General features: G+C 40.7%; 1 protein-coding gene across 3 annotated transcripts in view; it reads right to left on the reverse strand.

Moving 5' to 3' along the window:
* Nucleotides 1–14,783, reverse strand: part of APP (amyloid beta precursor protein) — a 199,370-nt gene that overhangs the window by 116,821 nt on the left and 67,766 nt on the right. For all 3 annotated transcript variants that reach the window (XM_054270244.1, XM_054270245.1, XM_054270243.1), the window contains exon 3: nucleotides 10,706–10,835. In XM_054270244.1, coding sequence (XP_054126219.1) covers nucleotides 10,706–10,835 — 130 coding nt within the window. The remainder of the gene's footprint in view (nucleotides 1–10,705; nucleotides 10,836–14,783) is intronic.

A 14,783-nucleotide genomic window follows, 5' to 3' on the forward strand; every position in this document is an offset into this window, starting at 1 on the left:
ATTGTTGCCTAGGAGACTTGAGTGGAATGGTCATGGTCAAGACACTGACATCTGGTAAACCAAAGAATAGACCAAGGCTGGAAAATCTGGAGCAAGTGGCTCTGTAGGAAGAGCCAGAAAGGGGCAGCACCCTCAGAGATACAGAAAGGCAGGAGAGCAGCAGGTTAGAAGGGAAAGGAGTAACTAGTCTGATAGCAAGCACTTTGATATGGCAGAGGAAGCCACATAAGCATGACAATGTCTGTCTCAGTCCACAAAACATTTCAGCTCAAGTGGTCAAGAGCAGGTCAGCACTGCATCACAAAAGGGCACAAGGTTTATGCAGAAGAGCATGCAGCAGTGCTTGCCCAGGACCCTGTTTCACCATAAATTCTACAGACTCAAGACTAGGGTCCCTAACTCCTTATGAGTCATCTTGCAATGAACTGTTGGGTTTTGAAACTTTATAGGCTCTCAGCATCCAAGACACTGTGGCAGATGGATGAGGAGCTTACATACACATTATGCAACAAAATTTATAACCTTTCAATTACTTGTTTGCTTGAAACCTGAGGCCTACAAGTTTTACTTGACAATCTGAGGTCTTCTCACGAAATACAGCGTGAATGACCATTCTTCATCCATCTTCTCCAAGCTATTCATGACTTTGCAAAGCGCTATCAGATCTTCCAGTGATCATCTTTTCTATACAGGAAAAATCTCATCTTCTGTGTCATTTCTTTTATGGGAGCCATGTTGTACTTCAAGCACTCCCCATCACTCTTAACTCTTCAGCTTCCACTCTGCACTTCTGAAAACAACCACAACTGCACACAGCGTTCACAAATACAAGAAAGTCCACAGCTGACACAGTGGTGCAGTTATGTTCCATGCCTTGTTCCCCATTCCTTTCCTAATAATCCTTAAGACTGTTGGGTTTTGGCAGTAATGAACAAACATTTTCACAGAACTGTTAATCCCCAAGGTCTCAATCCTGGAAAGTCTGAAGTTACTCACAGCCTCACCATACATACTAACATAAGATTATTGCATTTTGGGCTTCTCCAATGAACACTACCTTTACTACATTAATTTTTGCTTCCATTTTACATCCAGTCACCTCGTATCAAAGACACTTCTGAAATTCCTTGTAATTTGCCTTTATTAACTCTACCTTGAATAACTTAGTATCCTCATCAAATGGGTCACTGCACAACTTAGCCTTTTTTATGTATGACACATACTTTGAACATCACTGGCACAGGAACTGATCCCTTGAGATTCTGTTGGTGACCTTTCTCTAGTTTGAGGGTGGACCTTTAATTCCTGCCTTTTCTTATCTTTATTTAGCCATATAAGTGTTTTCTCTTCTATTCCATGGTAGATTAAATTCTTTAATAGCTTTTGGTAGTGGACCTTGTTAAATACCTTCTGAAAAATCAAAGGAGGCACACTATCCATTTGTTTAACTACTCTTTAAAAAAAAAAACAACTCTCTTGCTCAGTTATCATACTCACTGACAAATCCAATATTCCTGGATGTTCAGCACATCAAAAAAAGTACCCCCTCTCCCAGACAGGCTTACTGAACTGTATTTCCAGAACATTCCCTAGCACCTTTTAGAAATACCCAGTGAGTCCCATCACTGACCGTCCCTCTGCAGTTAACTGCATCAAATCTGCTGGCAGCATTCAGTTCTATCCCCAAACCAGAATGCATTTAGCATGAGAATTTCAGCTCTTTCAGTTAGGTGAGAGCTTTTTGAAAGATGCTACATATGCAGACCAATTTCATGACCAAATGGTAAGATGGATGCTTCCTTTCTGCTCCTCTCCCCATCCTTCCCTCCTAAGATGCTAAAACAAACAACACACTAATTAGCAGGATGCTACCACTACAAAATTAAGTTCTTTAGGTTGAAAGAAAACACACACACAAAAAAGGATCAATCACCTGTGTGGTAGTAGAAAGATATTTGGATAAAAACTTCCTGCTCTGTTTCCAAAACTGGATGTGTACAATGAACAAGACACAGAACTTACACAGCAGGTTCATGCATGACTTACAGGCTCTGTGTGTATGAATGCATCCATCCATCAAAACCAAAGGTAAGTGTTTCATAAAGACTCCTTGGGTACATACACTCACATACACATTGAGACTGTTTCAAGCATTTTATAGTTTGGAGCCCAGCTATCAACAGATACTTATGGTTTTGAAGCTTCTCTCCAGCTCTTCTCCAGCTTCCAAATACAAATTAAGGATGACACCCCTTCCCTTATGACACTTAAGAAATGAAACCTATGATCTCTTAAGTGTTTGGGTAAGACTAGAGAAACTTCTGAGAGGAAAATTAGCTCTGTCATTGGGCAGGATCTGAGTGGTGAACAGTAACTTGGGCATGGGAGAGGCTGGACCAGGAAAGAAACACAGAATAGCTCATTCAAGCACCCACAGTGGAACAGGGCAGGCAGACAGAGCAGCCCCACAGTCACAGCCCTGGAACCTCTGCACAGGAAGGGTCGAACTATGATCAGAGAGGCACCCTAACTTCCCCTTTTTCCCATTTTTGAGCTCTTTTTAACCTTACTAATAGTCTTTTAGCACTACTTTTACAGGGTAGTTCTTTTTATATAAAGCACTGCACAAAAAGCAGGAACACCTGCTTTTAATCCCTGATACCTCATGCTGGGCACAGTTACAAGTGACAGAAAACTTAGTCCAACCAGCTTTAGTCATCATTCAAGAAGGAAAACTGTTTTTCCTTCTCAAGCTCCTAAACATAGACTGGTTTACTACAATGTGTACTGTTGCCTATGAAGAAGGCTCACATACTCGTGATCACTTTCTGTGTGCTGTTGCTGAAGTGTATACACTATTTGTCTTAGTTTCCTTGGTCCATTGTAAAGAGACAAATAAGCATAAAGTTTTCAATCCTTATAGATAAGAAATTATTTTACTGCTTTAGGAGTAGATCTGCAGAACTGTGATGTTCGAGATTTCAAGAAGTTTGTGTGTTGTGACCTGTTCTTATTAAAACCTTACTGCAACCAGCAAACAAGTAAAACATGTACATCCCAAGAATGCACACAAATACACAAGTTCAGAATTCTTTCTTCTTCAGGTCTTACTACACAAAAATTAGATGTTCTACATTAGTCATATATAAAAGTACATTCTGATATTCAGCAGAACGTTCATTTTGTTTTATCTCTGCACTTCAGTGTTTCTATGCCTTCAGCTACAATCTGGCTAATCCAACAGCTGAACCAATGCTTGGCTCAAGTGAAGAGGTGGAAGCATCCAGAAACAAAATTGTGACTGCCTGAGGAAGTTTTTGTGCTGCTGGAGGGTGATCTTATTCAGGATTTCTCTGTCAGCTCCCTACCTCATTGTCGAGCTGCTGGGATTTTGTCCCCTGAAACATGCCAAAGGCCACTTCAGATGGTTTATATAGTCCTGCTTTGAGAAGAAAATACTTGAAATGACACAGTCATAAACCATGAGGCAACAGACCTTCTTAGAACTATAATAAACCAATGAATTCATTATTGTTTGTGTGAGTATGTGAGAAACGACTGCTCACTTTTAAAAATTTTAAAGGTTTATTAAACCTTAACAAAAAAATATTACAAAAGATTGAATAAGGAAAAATTGTAGCTGTGGGAGTCCTGCCCCCCCATGACTATCAGCCTCCTGCTCCCCTACAAAATGGATGCTCTGCCTTTTAAACTTCCCAAAATTTTCTCAGTCAACTCCTTCTCTGCTGTCTGTTGGTGGAGGATTTCTCTAAATGTCCTGACTACTGAGGCTCTTACAAGGGGGAGGGGAAAGAGGCCTATGGGGGACATATCATCACTATACACCTTAACGTACACATAATATCTACCTCTTAATTGTGAGAGCCAACCATTACATTACTCATCTATAACAGTTTATCTGAGTGATCAGTGACTCCTCTGCTTCCTGTCAGCTAGTGTTGCCAGAAAAACTAGACATGTTGTAGTTGTGTAGGCTGAAACTAGGGGGATTTTTTTTTTTTTAGGAACAGTGTGGTGTGAGGCTTGTCTGCATCACTCACATGGCTGAATGAAGACTGAGGCAAGCTGGAGGTGAAAAGCTAAACTAACAAGGACAGAAAAATTCTGGGACAATTATTTAATGTCTTTCTGTTAATTAGGCACTGCACAGAAAAGCCAGCGCAAAGTGTTTCCAACTACTCAGAGGAGAATTTGTATTGCCAATGCAATACAAACAGGTGCAATGTGAGTTCAGAGGGGGTCAAACCAGCAAGTTTTGCCATGTACAGAAATATACAGGCACTTCACATTCTTGTGTGAAAAAATTCCACCATTAAAACAGCAAGTAATTTTAGAAGAACCGCCACTAAGAGAACTGCCAATTACATATACCTCTATTTAAATTATTTATTCCAGGCATAACATTGGTGTTTTCTTTGACATAACTGGCTAGGCATGCACATCAAAACTTGAGTGTACCTTTTCTTCTGACATCAGGTTGAAGGTTAGGAGTTTTCCCTTTTTTTTTTCCTTTCTCTCAGGCAATTTTGTCCCATTTGTTGACTAAAGAGACTACAAAGACCAGTACTTAAGAGGCAAAAGATGTGGTTGGGAAGGGGACGAAGGGGGAAAGAGTGTAGCTGGCCTCTCTCTTAGCTGGAGGAGGTTTTGTTATTGTAGTTCAGATGTCCTCTGCTCTCCCCACAGGTCCCTTTCCCCCTGTATTGCTGCCATCACACAGCCGGGGCTGTCCGGGACAGGTACAGAGAAGCTGCACAGGTGTCCCTGGCATGGGGCAGGGGGGAATGGAAAAGCTCAGGGGTTGCTCAGGGGGTGCAGCATGGCAACACCTGACCTCCAATCGAGTTACAAGGAAGCAATCTCCACTGATAAATGGCAAAGAAGAGCTGAGTGACAGACTTTGGGAGGGCTGGGCTGGCTGATGCAACCCCCAGGGGTACAAAAGACTGAGCATCCATCTTGAAGATGAACTGGCCATGTGGTGTCCACGAGGGCAGTTCCCAGCACAGCAGCTTTTTCCTTATGTAGTCCTTTGTTGTATTTTTGTTAAGGTTTAATAAAGCTTTTTAAATTTTCAAAATAAGCAGTGCTTCTCACATAGAGGTAACAGAAGATTTTGGCTGGGGGTCAGGTACTGGGCTCAAGCTCCTTGCTCTCTCTCTCTCAGGATCAGAAGGGAACAGTCAAGTAGCTGCTACCACGGGGAGAATTCACTGCCAGTCCTTACCCTGGATGAGCCTTTACTTGTAAGAGTGACTATTGAACTGGGACCTTTCTGGCACCCTTTTTCTCATGGGAAAGGCCCTTCATCATCTGCTCAGGTACCTCAGGGGAAAAACCGGGACCCCAAACTCCTTCCCCTTCCCCAGAAGGGATCTCCCAGCTGCTTGCAGAACCCCAGCTGCAGCTGCCCAGCCCCATTGTTTTCTGCTGCTGCCTCAGGCTTTTTTGCAACACTTTACCTCAGCATCAGGTGCCCAAAAGGACACTCCAGGGCTCCTGACAGGGCTGAGAGTTTCTGCTACATTTTGTTTGTCACCCAGTGTGTGCCCACCTCTGCCATTCCAGCTCCAAGGTTCCTGCTCCAGCCCATTTTGCCATCCAGAGGTGCACAGGTAATGGCTTCCTGTGAGTTTGTAAAGGAATCCTCTTTTCTTTCTCTCCCGCCAGTCCACCCGCCATTACCGCATGGAGGAATGGCCGAGCCCGCCCCACAGCGCCCCCTGCAGGTGCGGGGAATCATCGCACCTGCCCCGCCCGGCCGGGAGTCAGCAGCGCCCCTGCTGGCCGTGCCCGGACCTGCACCAAAGGGGAAAGCGCTCAACGGCTGAGAGACAGCTGGTACTGATTATCTGGGTTTTGTTTGTTGTTGCTGCTGTTTATTTGCCTTGTTATACAGATCTATATATATAAATCTATAGATCTATATATAAGAAAAGAACTGCTATTCCTTTTCCAATATCTTTGTCTGAAACCCCTGTAACTTCAAAGTTGTAATAACTTTGAGGTAAGTGGTTCATATTCGAAGGGAGGTTCCTGTCCTCGTTGGCAGACACCTATCTTTCAAACTAAGACACTTCAACAAGACAACAACTTCAAAAACTTCTAGAGTAATAACGGCCCGTAAGCTCGAGTAATAAAGCCCTGAAAAGTTCAAAAACATTTTCAATGACAGTTTTGAAAAACAGGTGCAGAAGCCAGTTTTTCACTACATAACCAAGCAGCAAAATGTACTTTTCATATAACCTAATGTGCTGGAGTAACTTTATGGTGCTTGTATCCCCATTCACCTGTTTAGCCCAAAAATAAGTTTTGCACCTTTACGATTGGTTCTGAGAGTGGAGAGGGGAGGGGAAAGAAGAGTGCACAGCTTGTTTTCAGAAATTGCACTCACTCCTCCACATCCTGCTCCTGGACTGTGTTGTCTGTGGATGGACACATGGTGGGACAGAACTCTCCTTTACTCTTAATTAGTTTTTAGCTAGCTAAGGCAGAGAAGTTCCCTGGACCGTGGTTTTTATTTTTATTTGGTCCTGTTTAACCCTGCTCTGTACTGAACACCAGCAGAGCACCAGCAGCTCACACCTTGTGGCCCACTGGGCTGGGCCTGGGCTGCGGCATTTCCAGCACCAGAGGGACTGATCAGAGACTGAGTGAGCTGAGCTGCAACCCACAAAAGGGACTTTCTGAGTCTGTCATCTCTTTTAGAGGGCAAGAGGTTTTACTGTTTAATATTGTTCAATTTTTTGTGTTGGAAAATGCTTTCTTTGCCTGTTAAATTAAGAGTTTTATTCCACTTTTCTCCAAGGAAATATTTTCCCAAACTCATTGGGGGAGGCGCCACTTGAATCTGCTTTCTAGAGGAATCCCTTTGGAGGTTCTCTCCCAAATTTGCCCCTAATCTAGTTGTTTATGAACAAACATTCTGATTGACAGAGGCTGTATACATAATTAGATTCCAACACATCTGGATCTTTGTTGAATTTGTGAATGCAGTGTTCAGCAGCATACATTAATGAGACAATGAGGCAGAGACACTCCTGATCATGCACTTCACATAGCACAGTTAATCTGTAATTCCCCCATTTCACACCTTGCTATATCCTGTATGCCATGCCCACATAATGATCCACAAACACCCACATAACTGCACTTCTCATCTCTATCCAGGGTTCAGGATGTATTCCACCAACACAAAATGAAATGTCATCTATTCAGAAACTCATAGCCACACATTTACCCAAGTATTAAAATATTTAAATCTCTGGGATAAGGATGCCTACTCCCACAACCAGCAAGGAACATGGAGTGAACTACTTCATTTCATGGGCCACACTGCACAAATTCACCAACTGCTTTTCCTCAGCAAGCAGTGAAGAAAGGAGAAAGTGCAAACTAGAAATGCTTATTTTCCACACTGCCCCAACAGTGGCAGAAATCTTTCCCTCCTGCTGTGACCACCAGCAGAGCTCCCACCAACACTTACATGGCCAGGTTGGCAGCCATGGTATTTTCCCAAAAGCAGTTTCTGTAAAGTAAAGAAGAAATAATTGGTTTCTTGACACTGTCTGCAGCAACCCTGCAAGCTGTGCCACACAGCGAGTGGTGCAGGCACTAGGGTGGCGCACACACACCTGACACCAGGAGAAGGGAGTTCTGCAGATCTTCACTCTTCCACCAGCACATCCCACAGCTCCTCATCTTTGCTCTGTACCCAAACACATTTGTGGCTCCATGTCAAGCACCACAGTCCTCATTCAAAGAACATAATTTAACTCTTTAAGATTAGATCCAATCAGAACAACATTTTTAGGGAATATTTCCGTGGTCAATGCAAAGACACATGGCTGACTCAAATAAGGAGCTTTCATTTTGTCTTGTTTAAACCACTGATTTTATGCTTCAGTTGCATTCTCTTGAGAAAATATGAAGCTGTGTAAATCTGATGGATGTTACTGAAATATATAGCTACAAAGAACTGCTGTAACTACTGCCCTGCACAAGTCTCAAAGAGAAAAAACTCCTGGAGCAGGAAAGGGCTGTAGTGAAATGGGCTCTAAACATTTGACAGCCTTGGCTGAAGATTATAATGCAAGCAGACTGCGTATCAAAGATGCTCTGGCCTGAAAGCAGCCGGATTTCTGTCACTTGCTGCTTCTCAACTGTGAAAAATCCTGTCAAAATGGAAGAAATTACTGGGCTAGTAAGTATCCTCAGAGCAATGCAAAATTAAACTCAACCTTGCAATCAGCTGCCCACTGACAAACTTTCTGTTGGTATCCTAAATTCTTACCAGATGCATTTAACAGTGGTCTAGGGCAAGGGTCTATCTGCAGTAAAATTACAGAGGAATGGGCACAGGCAATGCCCAACTTCTGACAATGTCCACCAACAGCTACCACAGCTGAGGCACACACAGAGCTGACAGGCAAGATGCAACTTTTTAGAAAATTATCTTTTAATATTGAAGAAACACTAGGAGGAGAGAAAAAAAAAATTAAAAACTCTCTGGACTCCTTAGTTCTGTACAAAAACATGATTTAAGAGAAAGTATTCCAAGACAGACATGGTACACAACAAACAGAGGGCTGGTTGATGGAAAAATTGCAAATTATGGCTGCCGCCATCATTTTTCCTCCAGAGGAAGTAATTATGTGGCCACCTATCTATCCCCCAGTAGAGTCTTGGGAACATCACTATCTAAGTTTTAGTCTAGTCAGGGTCAAAAGATGAATGTCAGCATATGAAAATGATAACAAACATAATGTGTCAGACACAACTACATAAGCCTCAATTACAAGGAAATCAGAAAAAAATAGCGTATGTGGGGATTTTAAAATAAAAATAGAGGGCTAAGGGCTAATGGAAATGAAGTGCTTAAACATCTTAAATCTTTGCATCCAAATCCTGATACCTAAGGTAACAACCATATACCTTGCAATGATTTTTCTTTCTAAACTGCAACTCAGGGAAGGCACCTTAAAAGTCCAAGTCCAGTTCCTCACTCCTGCAAGGAACTGCATATAGTCCTGTGCACAAATTTATGAACTTCCTTCCATGTGATTAGACTTCTTACTCCTTAACCAGATGACTATTGGAGGTCCTATTATGCTTCCAGATACTTCCTTATAATTGTAGACTAAATGTATTCATAGCCAATTTATATTCATTTGCTCTTAAGATGCCATTGTCATTTTGCTTAAATTAGGCTGTAAAACCTCCAGGGCTCTGACCAAATCTACAGAATGATAGAGAGTCCTGAGGCTAAGTCCTAAGCCTTAATTCAGAGCTTTGCTTGTGGTGACATTAAAATAAATAATAAAATTTAGTTTTTGTAGTTCCACTAGTCTGATGTTCTTCTGCTGTATATCTAATTAGTGCAAGTGCACTCTCATGGAGTCTGATGAAACATATTGTGATGTGTTCTAGGTGAGACTGCAGCTCTGCCTCTTCTCTTAAAAAGTTGCTCATCTGGCTTTAGACATACATTGAGACTACAAGCTGATGTTTCTATCCTGACTATAAAAAACTAAAGAAAACACAGCAACAAATGGGTAAAAGAGCATGTCCCTTTTAGCAGTAAAGCTTGTAGGGGAGCCAACCAACTCAGCTCATGCCTGGAAAAAGACAAAGGCCAGCAGGTTCCTTCCCAGAATCAGAATCTGTAATTCCTAGACGCAGGTTCTTCTCCTCACCAAAAGTTTTGAATTTGGGTTCTCCTGGAGGACTTTTGCTTAGAATAAACTAGTCCTGTAGAGCCTTAGTAGCACCAGCAATGATATACTGCAGGTTTAGAAACACTGATTTTACATCTGTGCAAACATCAGATCTAGAAACTTTGCCAAGTAAAAAAATTTCCCTGATATGTAGCACATATTTTATACACCTGCTGTTTTGGCACTTTTGAGCATTTCTGCTAAATCCTCTTCCGTCCCAGCTTTGCTAAGGGCAGATTGTGCCCTGTGTTTTACCTACTCTACACAAATGAACAAAATTTCTAGAAACATTGCATATTTTTAAAAAATTTCTTTCATTATTTGTTTCATGGAATAACTGGTCTGAGTTGGTTTCCATGCCTTTTAGCTGTCCTGGCTTACTAGAAAAGCAAGTTCCAACTCTGAACTCCAGCACTAATCACAGTTCAAATGGCAGTAGTAAAGCAACATACTTAAATATGGAATAATATCAAGAAAATGTCATGCATAGAATGTTAATGAAAACAGCAAATCAAAAATTCTGTTTTCTAATGCAGATGGAAGTAAAGGTTAGCAAAAAAAACGAGGGCCAAAACATCCCTTTTAATTGATTTAAAGCACCAAGGACACAGGAGAGAACAGCAAGCAACTGCTACAAAAATAACATTGAAGGATAAAATGGGGGAACGTATAAAGTATCTTTGTTTTGTTTCAACAAATACAGATTCCTACAGTCTTTCATGGTAAGAGTCCAAGTACTAGATATTCAAAAATTAATGTGAAAAAAGAAGGGTTTAATTAGGGAAGAGCAGGAGTACTTTCTTTCTAGATAATGCAGTTCCAAAGGACTGAACAGCCGGACAAAACTCCCTTCAGAAAATACAATAATACTGAGGTATAGAACACATTTATGTAGATTCTCTGTCTTTCTTATGAAGAGATTGAAAAAAATAGAGCAGGAAAAAACAGACTAAAACTGAGTCACTCACCCAGACATCTGTAGGGAACCACAATATGTGGGTGACCATTGCACTGCTTCCATCCCCTCTTGCACCAGTTCTGTATTGTAGCTGGCTGGTTGGCTTCCACAACATTGGTGATTTGCAATTCAGGGTACACCTAGCATTAAAACGAGAGAAAAAGACAAATGTTATCCCAAGTATGTACTCTGGGTCACTGTAACACATTTGTAACAACACAATATTCATCTTCTCTCTCTTTTGCTGTGTAAAATATTTATGTCATGGTGTGCATCTATCTGGAAAGCTGGTGTGTCTGTTCATCAGTAAAAACATGCAGCCAGTTCAGAAAATTATGGTGGTAACAGCTGAATGTCAGAACTATAACTTGCCCAGTTATATTTGACTAAATTAAAGATCAGCTAATCATAAATTAAATACTTTCTCCTCCATGTCTAGGCAAAACTCCATATACATGGCATATTCTCCATAAAACTAAACTTAATGGCACGCATGCCTTTATGTTCATCTCAACCATTTTAACAAACATCATAACTCCTGCCTGCTGCAGTCTGCCTAGTACTAAAAGTCTGTTGAAAAAGTTATTCATATTTAGGTCTACATTACCAATTTGTAAATTACTGAGATCAAAATTCTGTCTGCTTTAACACCACAATACACCCCTACACCCACAACCATCACACCAGCGAACTTGCTGATGAATTTATTGGCAAACCACAACTTTGGCTTTTTATCCCACTCAGTCCCTTTTTCCCAGCTCCTTTTTCTACTCTTAACACAGCCTGTAGCCCTCACTTTACGTTTTTCAAATTGGCAATCTACAAGCCCTAACATGAAACTCAGAAGGTACTAATTTTCCTTTGCCTTTCCTCAATCAATCCTTACCAATTTCCAGCTGTGTGAGATCTGAGGATTTAAGTGCTCTGAAAACTACTGTCTACTCATATCTACCAATGGAAAAGAAAAACAGAAATAGGAACAAGTCTGAAGTAACTGGAGATGGTCCAAAAACATCCTGCAGAGAAGTAACATAATTCCAAAAAAAGAAAACTAGGTTAAGTCCAAAACTGGTGGAAAAGTACTCTAAGAATCTTGACAGCCACACCTCAAGTAAAAAAGATTTGTCTCAATCATGGATCTCCACTGAGGTCATGGTATCTGAGAGGCAGTGCCTCCTGGCACTCCCCTGACTGGAGGTTTAAAATATAATGATGGCAAAATGAAGGAAGCAGCTTGAGCTGAAGTCTTGAATTTTAAAAGATGATAACAAATGACAGTACAGCCTTCTCAAATTTGAGATCAGTGGTCTTTAAATGAATGTGGCCTGGCCCATACATCCATACACAAGGGAACAACCAGAAAGCAATCAAAGCATAACTGGAAATAATTGGAAATAATTTCTTACTTTAATTAAGAGACATGAAGGGGCTGTGACAATTTTAAAGTTGAACTGTATCAACAGCTTAATGCACAAAACAAGGGCAGATACAGAAACAATGCCACAGAAATGACTACAGAAAGAAACACTGCCTACTAAACAATGCACTTTATGCTAAAGAGCTTGAATATCAATCCTGCCTTCTATTAAAAAATAAAATTTATTAATCAGATACTACTTTCTTTGTGCAATTCCTTCACAGAACACTGTCACCATTAGGTCAGATGTGACACACACACATGATCAGGGTCCAAGAAGAAAAAAGTTTTTATTCTGCACATTCTCCAGCTTATATCCTCTTAACGAAGAGTGATCTTAAGTCATTAACTACATCACAATAACTTATTCTATTCATTGGTGCAAAGCAGTTAGCGTCAGTATAACTGGCAAAAGTTTTACAGAAATTTAATAAGGCACATATACACATCTACTTAGGCACGTAGTCTAGCTTACAAAAATTTTCATGTATCTTTTCTAATCTGTTTCCATGTTGATGGCCTTGTCTTCTTCCTTGCTATGGATACACTTGAAAATCACCAACTGTTATTTCTTCTGTTAACTCATCTTTCCTTGCAGGCCAGCTGTCAAGCCCCTCCATAGAACACATCTGTCAGATCTTCGCCAGTTTCAGCAGCACCCTCAGCTCACTACAACTGATGGCTGAAGAAATAGAGAGGCTGAAAGTGCAGCCTGGGATGTTAACCCAGCACACAAGATACAGGGACCTCAAGAAAGCCCACAGGCAGAACTACAAAGTGACTAAGTTTCCTACACTCAGAAGTCTGAAGCTTTACTTCCTTTTGTCAGCAGGTGGCCAAGGCTGATGGTCATCATCCACATTACCAACACTGCCTATTTTCACGCTGCTTGCAGAAAGTGGCTCCAGAGGAACTTGCTGCTCCCCCTGCCCCACCAGTGCTTCAAATACTGAACAGATACAGCAAATTCAAAGGGAAAGCCTTTGCACATGCTCATGATTCCTGTAACAGCACTGCCAAAATGGATTAGCAGGAAACCTCACACTTTAACTGCTGTGTAAATATTACCCTGCAAGGCTCCATAGCTGTCTCAAGAGCTAACATGCATAATGCAAGAGGAAGATCTGTTCTTCTTTGGGTACTTCCTTTAGCATTGCTATGCTGAACTCTTCCAGTTCATGCCTCTACAAATGTCACACTCATGTGATTAGAACCCATGGTTAGATAATGCTGGATGCTGTCACAAGCCATGTGCTTGCTACATCAGTGTCCACTGACATGTTCTTATCAGGGACCCAGAGTTAATTGTCACCTGTCATTGGCAGTGGAAAATAAATGCCTTAAATGAAGGCAACTAAGGAAATTTCAAAATGGATAGACTGGAACATTTAAAAAAGGAAATTAAGACCAAAAAGACCACTTATTTACCCACATGAATGTGTACATAGCTTTAAAGTGACAGAAGATAGGATTCTGAGCCACAAGAACGAAGATACACTTAGCTGCTTTCCTGAGATGAATTTCTAAAGAGTAAGAGTGCATTATTACTGTAGGGCCTCAATGAAAGAACAATATTAGTTGGAAAAATAAGTTCATGTATTACTTTTTATTTTTACTATTACCCCAAACCACAATTTTAACTGCTGGCTAGTAAAGGGAACCAAATGCTAAGTAGTTAGCAGTATTTGTCAAAAGTACACAAGGACAAAGAAACACAAACAAACATCTTCTTTTGTTACTACATCAATTACCAAACTCCTAATTTCCACTGACAGCTCACACAAAGCTCAGTCCACCCTTTAGGAGAGAAAATAGGCTTTGAATTTCATTAACAATAGGTTAATGCCAGTTTATGTGCCAAGGAGAGCTCCCCTGACTAGACTTATATAATGTATTTGCTCTGAATTGAAGTGGGACCTACTTAGTGGCATAGAAAAATGAGTCTCATATTTATTTATAGTGTCCCTAATGAGCTCCTTCTACGGTGTCAGTGTAAAGCAGAACTAGAAAGCTGCCAGATAACCAAACTTTCAACATTACTGTAACTTGATGTAGAGAAGTTCCATTAATTCATCATAAAAGAAACAGTGGAGACAACAGAGATCAATCTAATCTAGAAAATTTAACTGGCAATCAAGAGTTACAGCTACATCTTCATTTACTTCCATTTTCATTAGCAAGTCTCCTTATATACTAACTGCAGAAAAAAAAAATCTAAAAAGCCACTCAGACTATTCAGAATTTCATATAATCTTGCTAAAACTCATGTTTACCACTACCAGCTTTGATGCCACATAGATTTAGGACTAAAATGTAGATGTCCTCAATAAAAGGAGATAAAATGGGCTGAGAAAGCTTTTGGGTTGAGATAGAGAGAAAATTTTTACCAATTACTATCACAGGCAAGAGAGATTCAACTTGGGGAAAATATTTTTAATTCCCAATTAAAATAATTAAAAAGGGGACATAGTGGGACAAACACTGACCACTTCTCTATGACCAGTAGGAACAGCATGAAGTTGAGTCAAGGTAGGTTTAGATTGGGTATTGGGAAAAGATTCTTCACCCAGATGGTAGCTGGGCACTGAAACAGGCTATTTCTATTCCTTTCCAAAGTATGTATATAATCTATAAAGTTTCTGCTTCCCAGAATTTTGCATTGATGAGCTGA

This window comes from Melozone crissalis, unplaced genomic scaffold, assembly GCF_028551555.1.
Source record: "Melozone crissalis strain CALT ecotype California unplaced genomic scaffold, PUWL_Pcris_2 ptg000009l_1, whole genome shotgun sequence".
Lineage (NCBI taxonomy): Eukaryota > Metazoa > Chordata > Aves > Passeriformes > Passerellidae > Melozone > Melozone crissalis.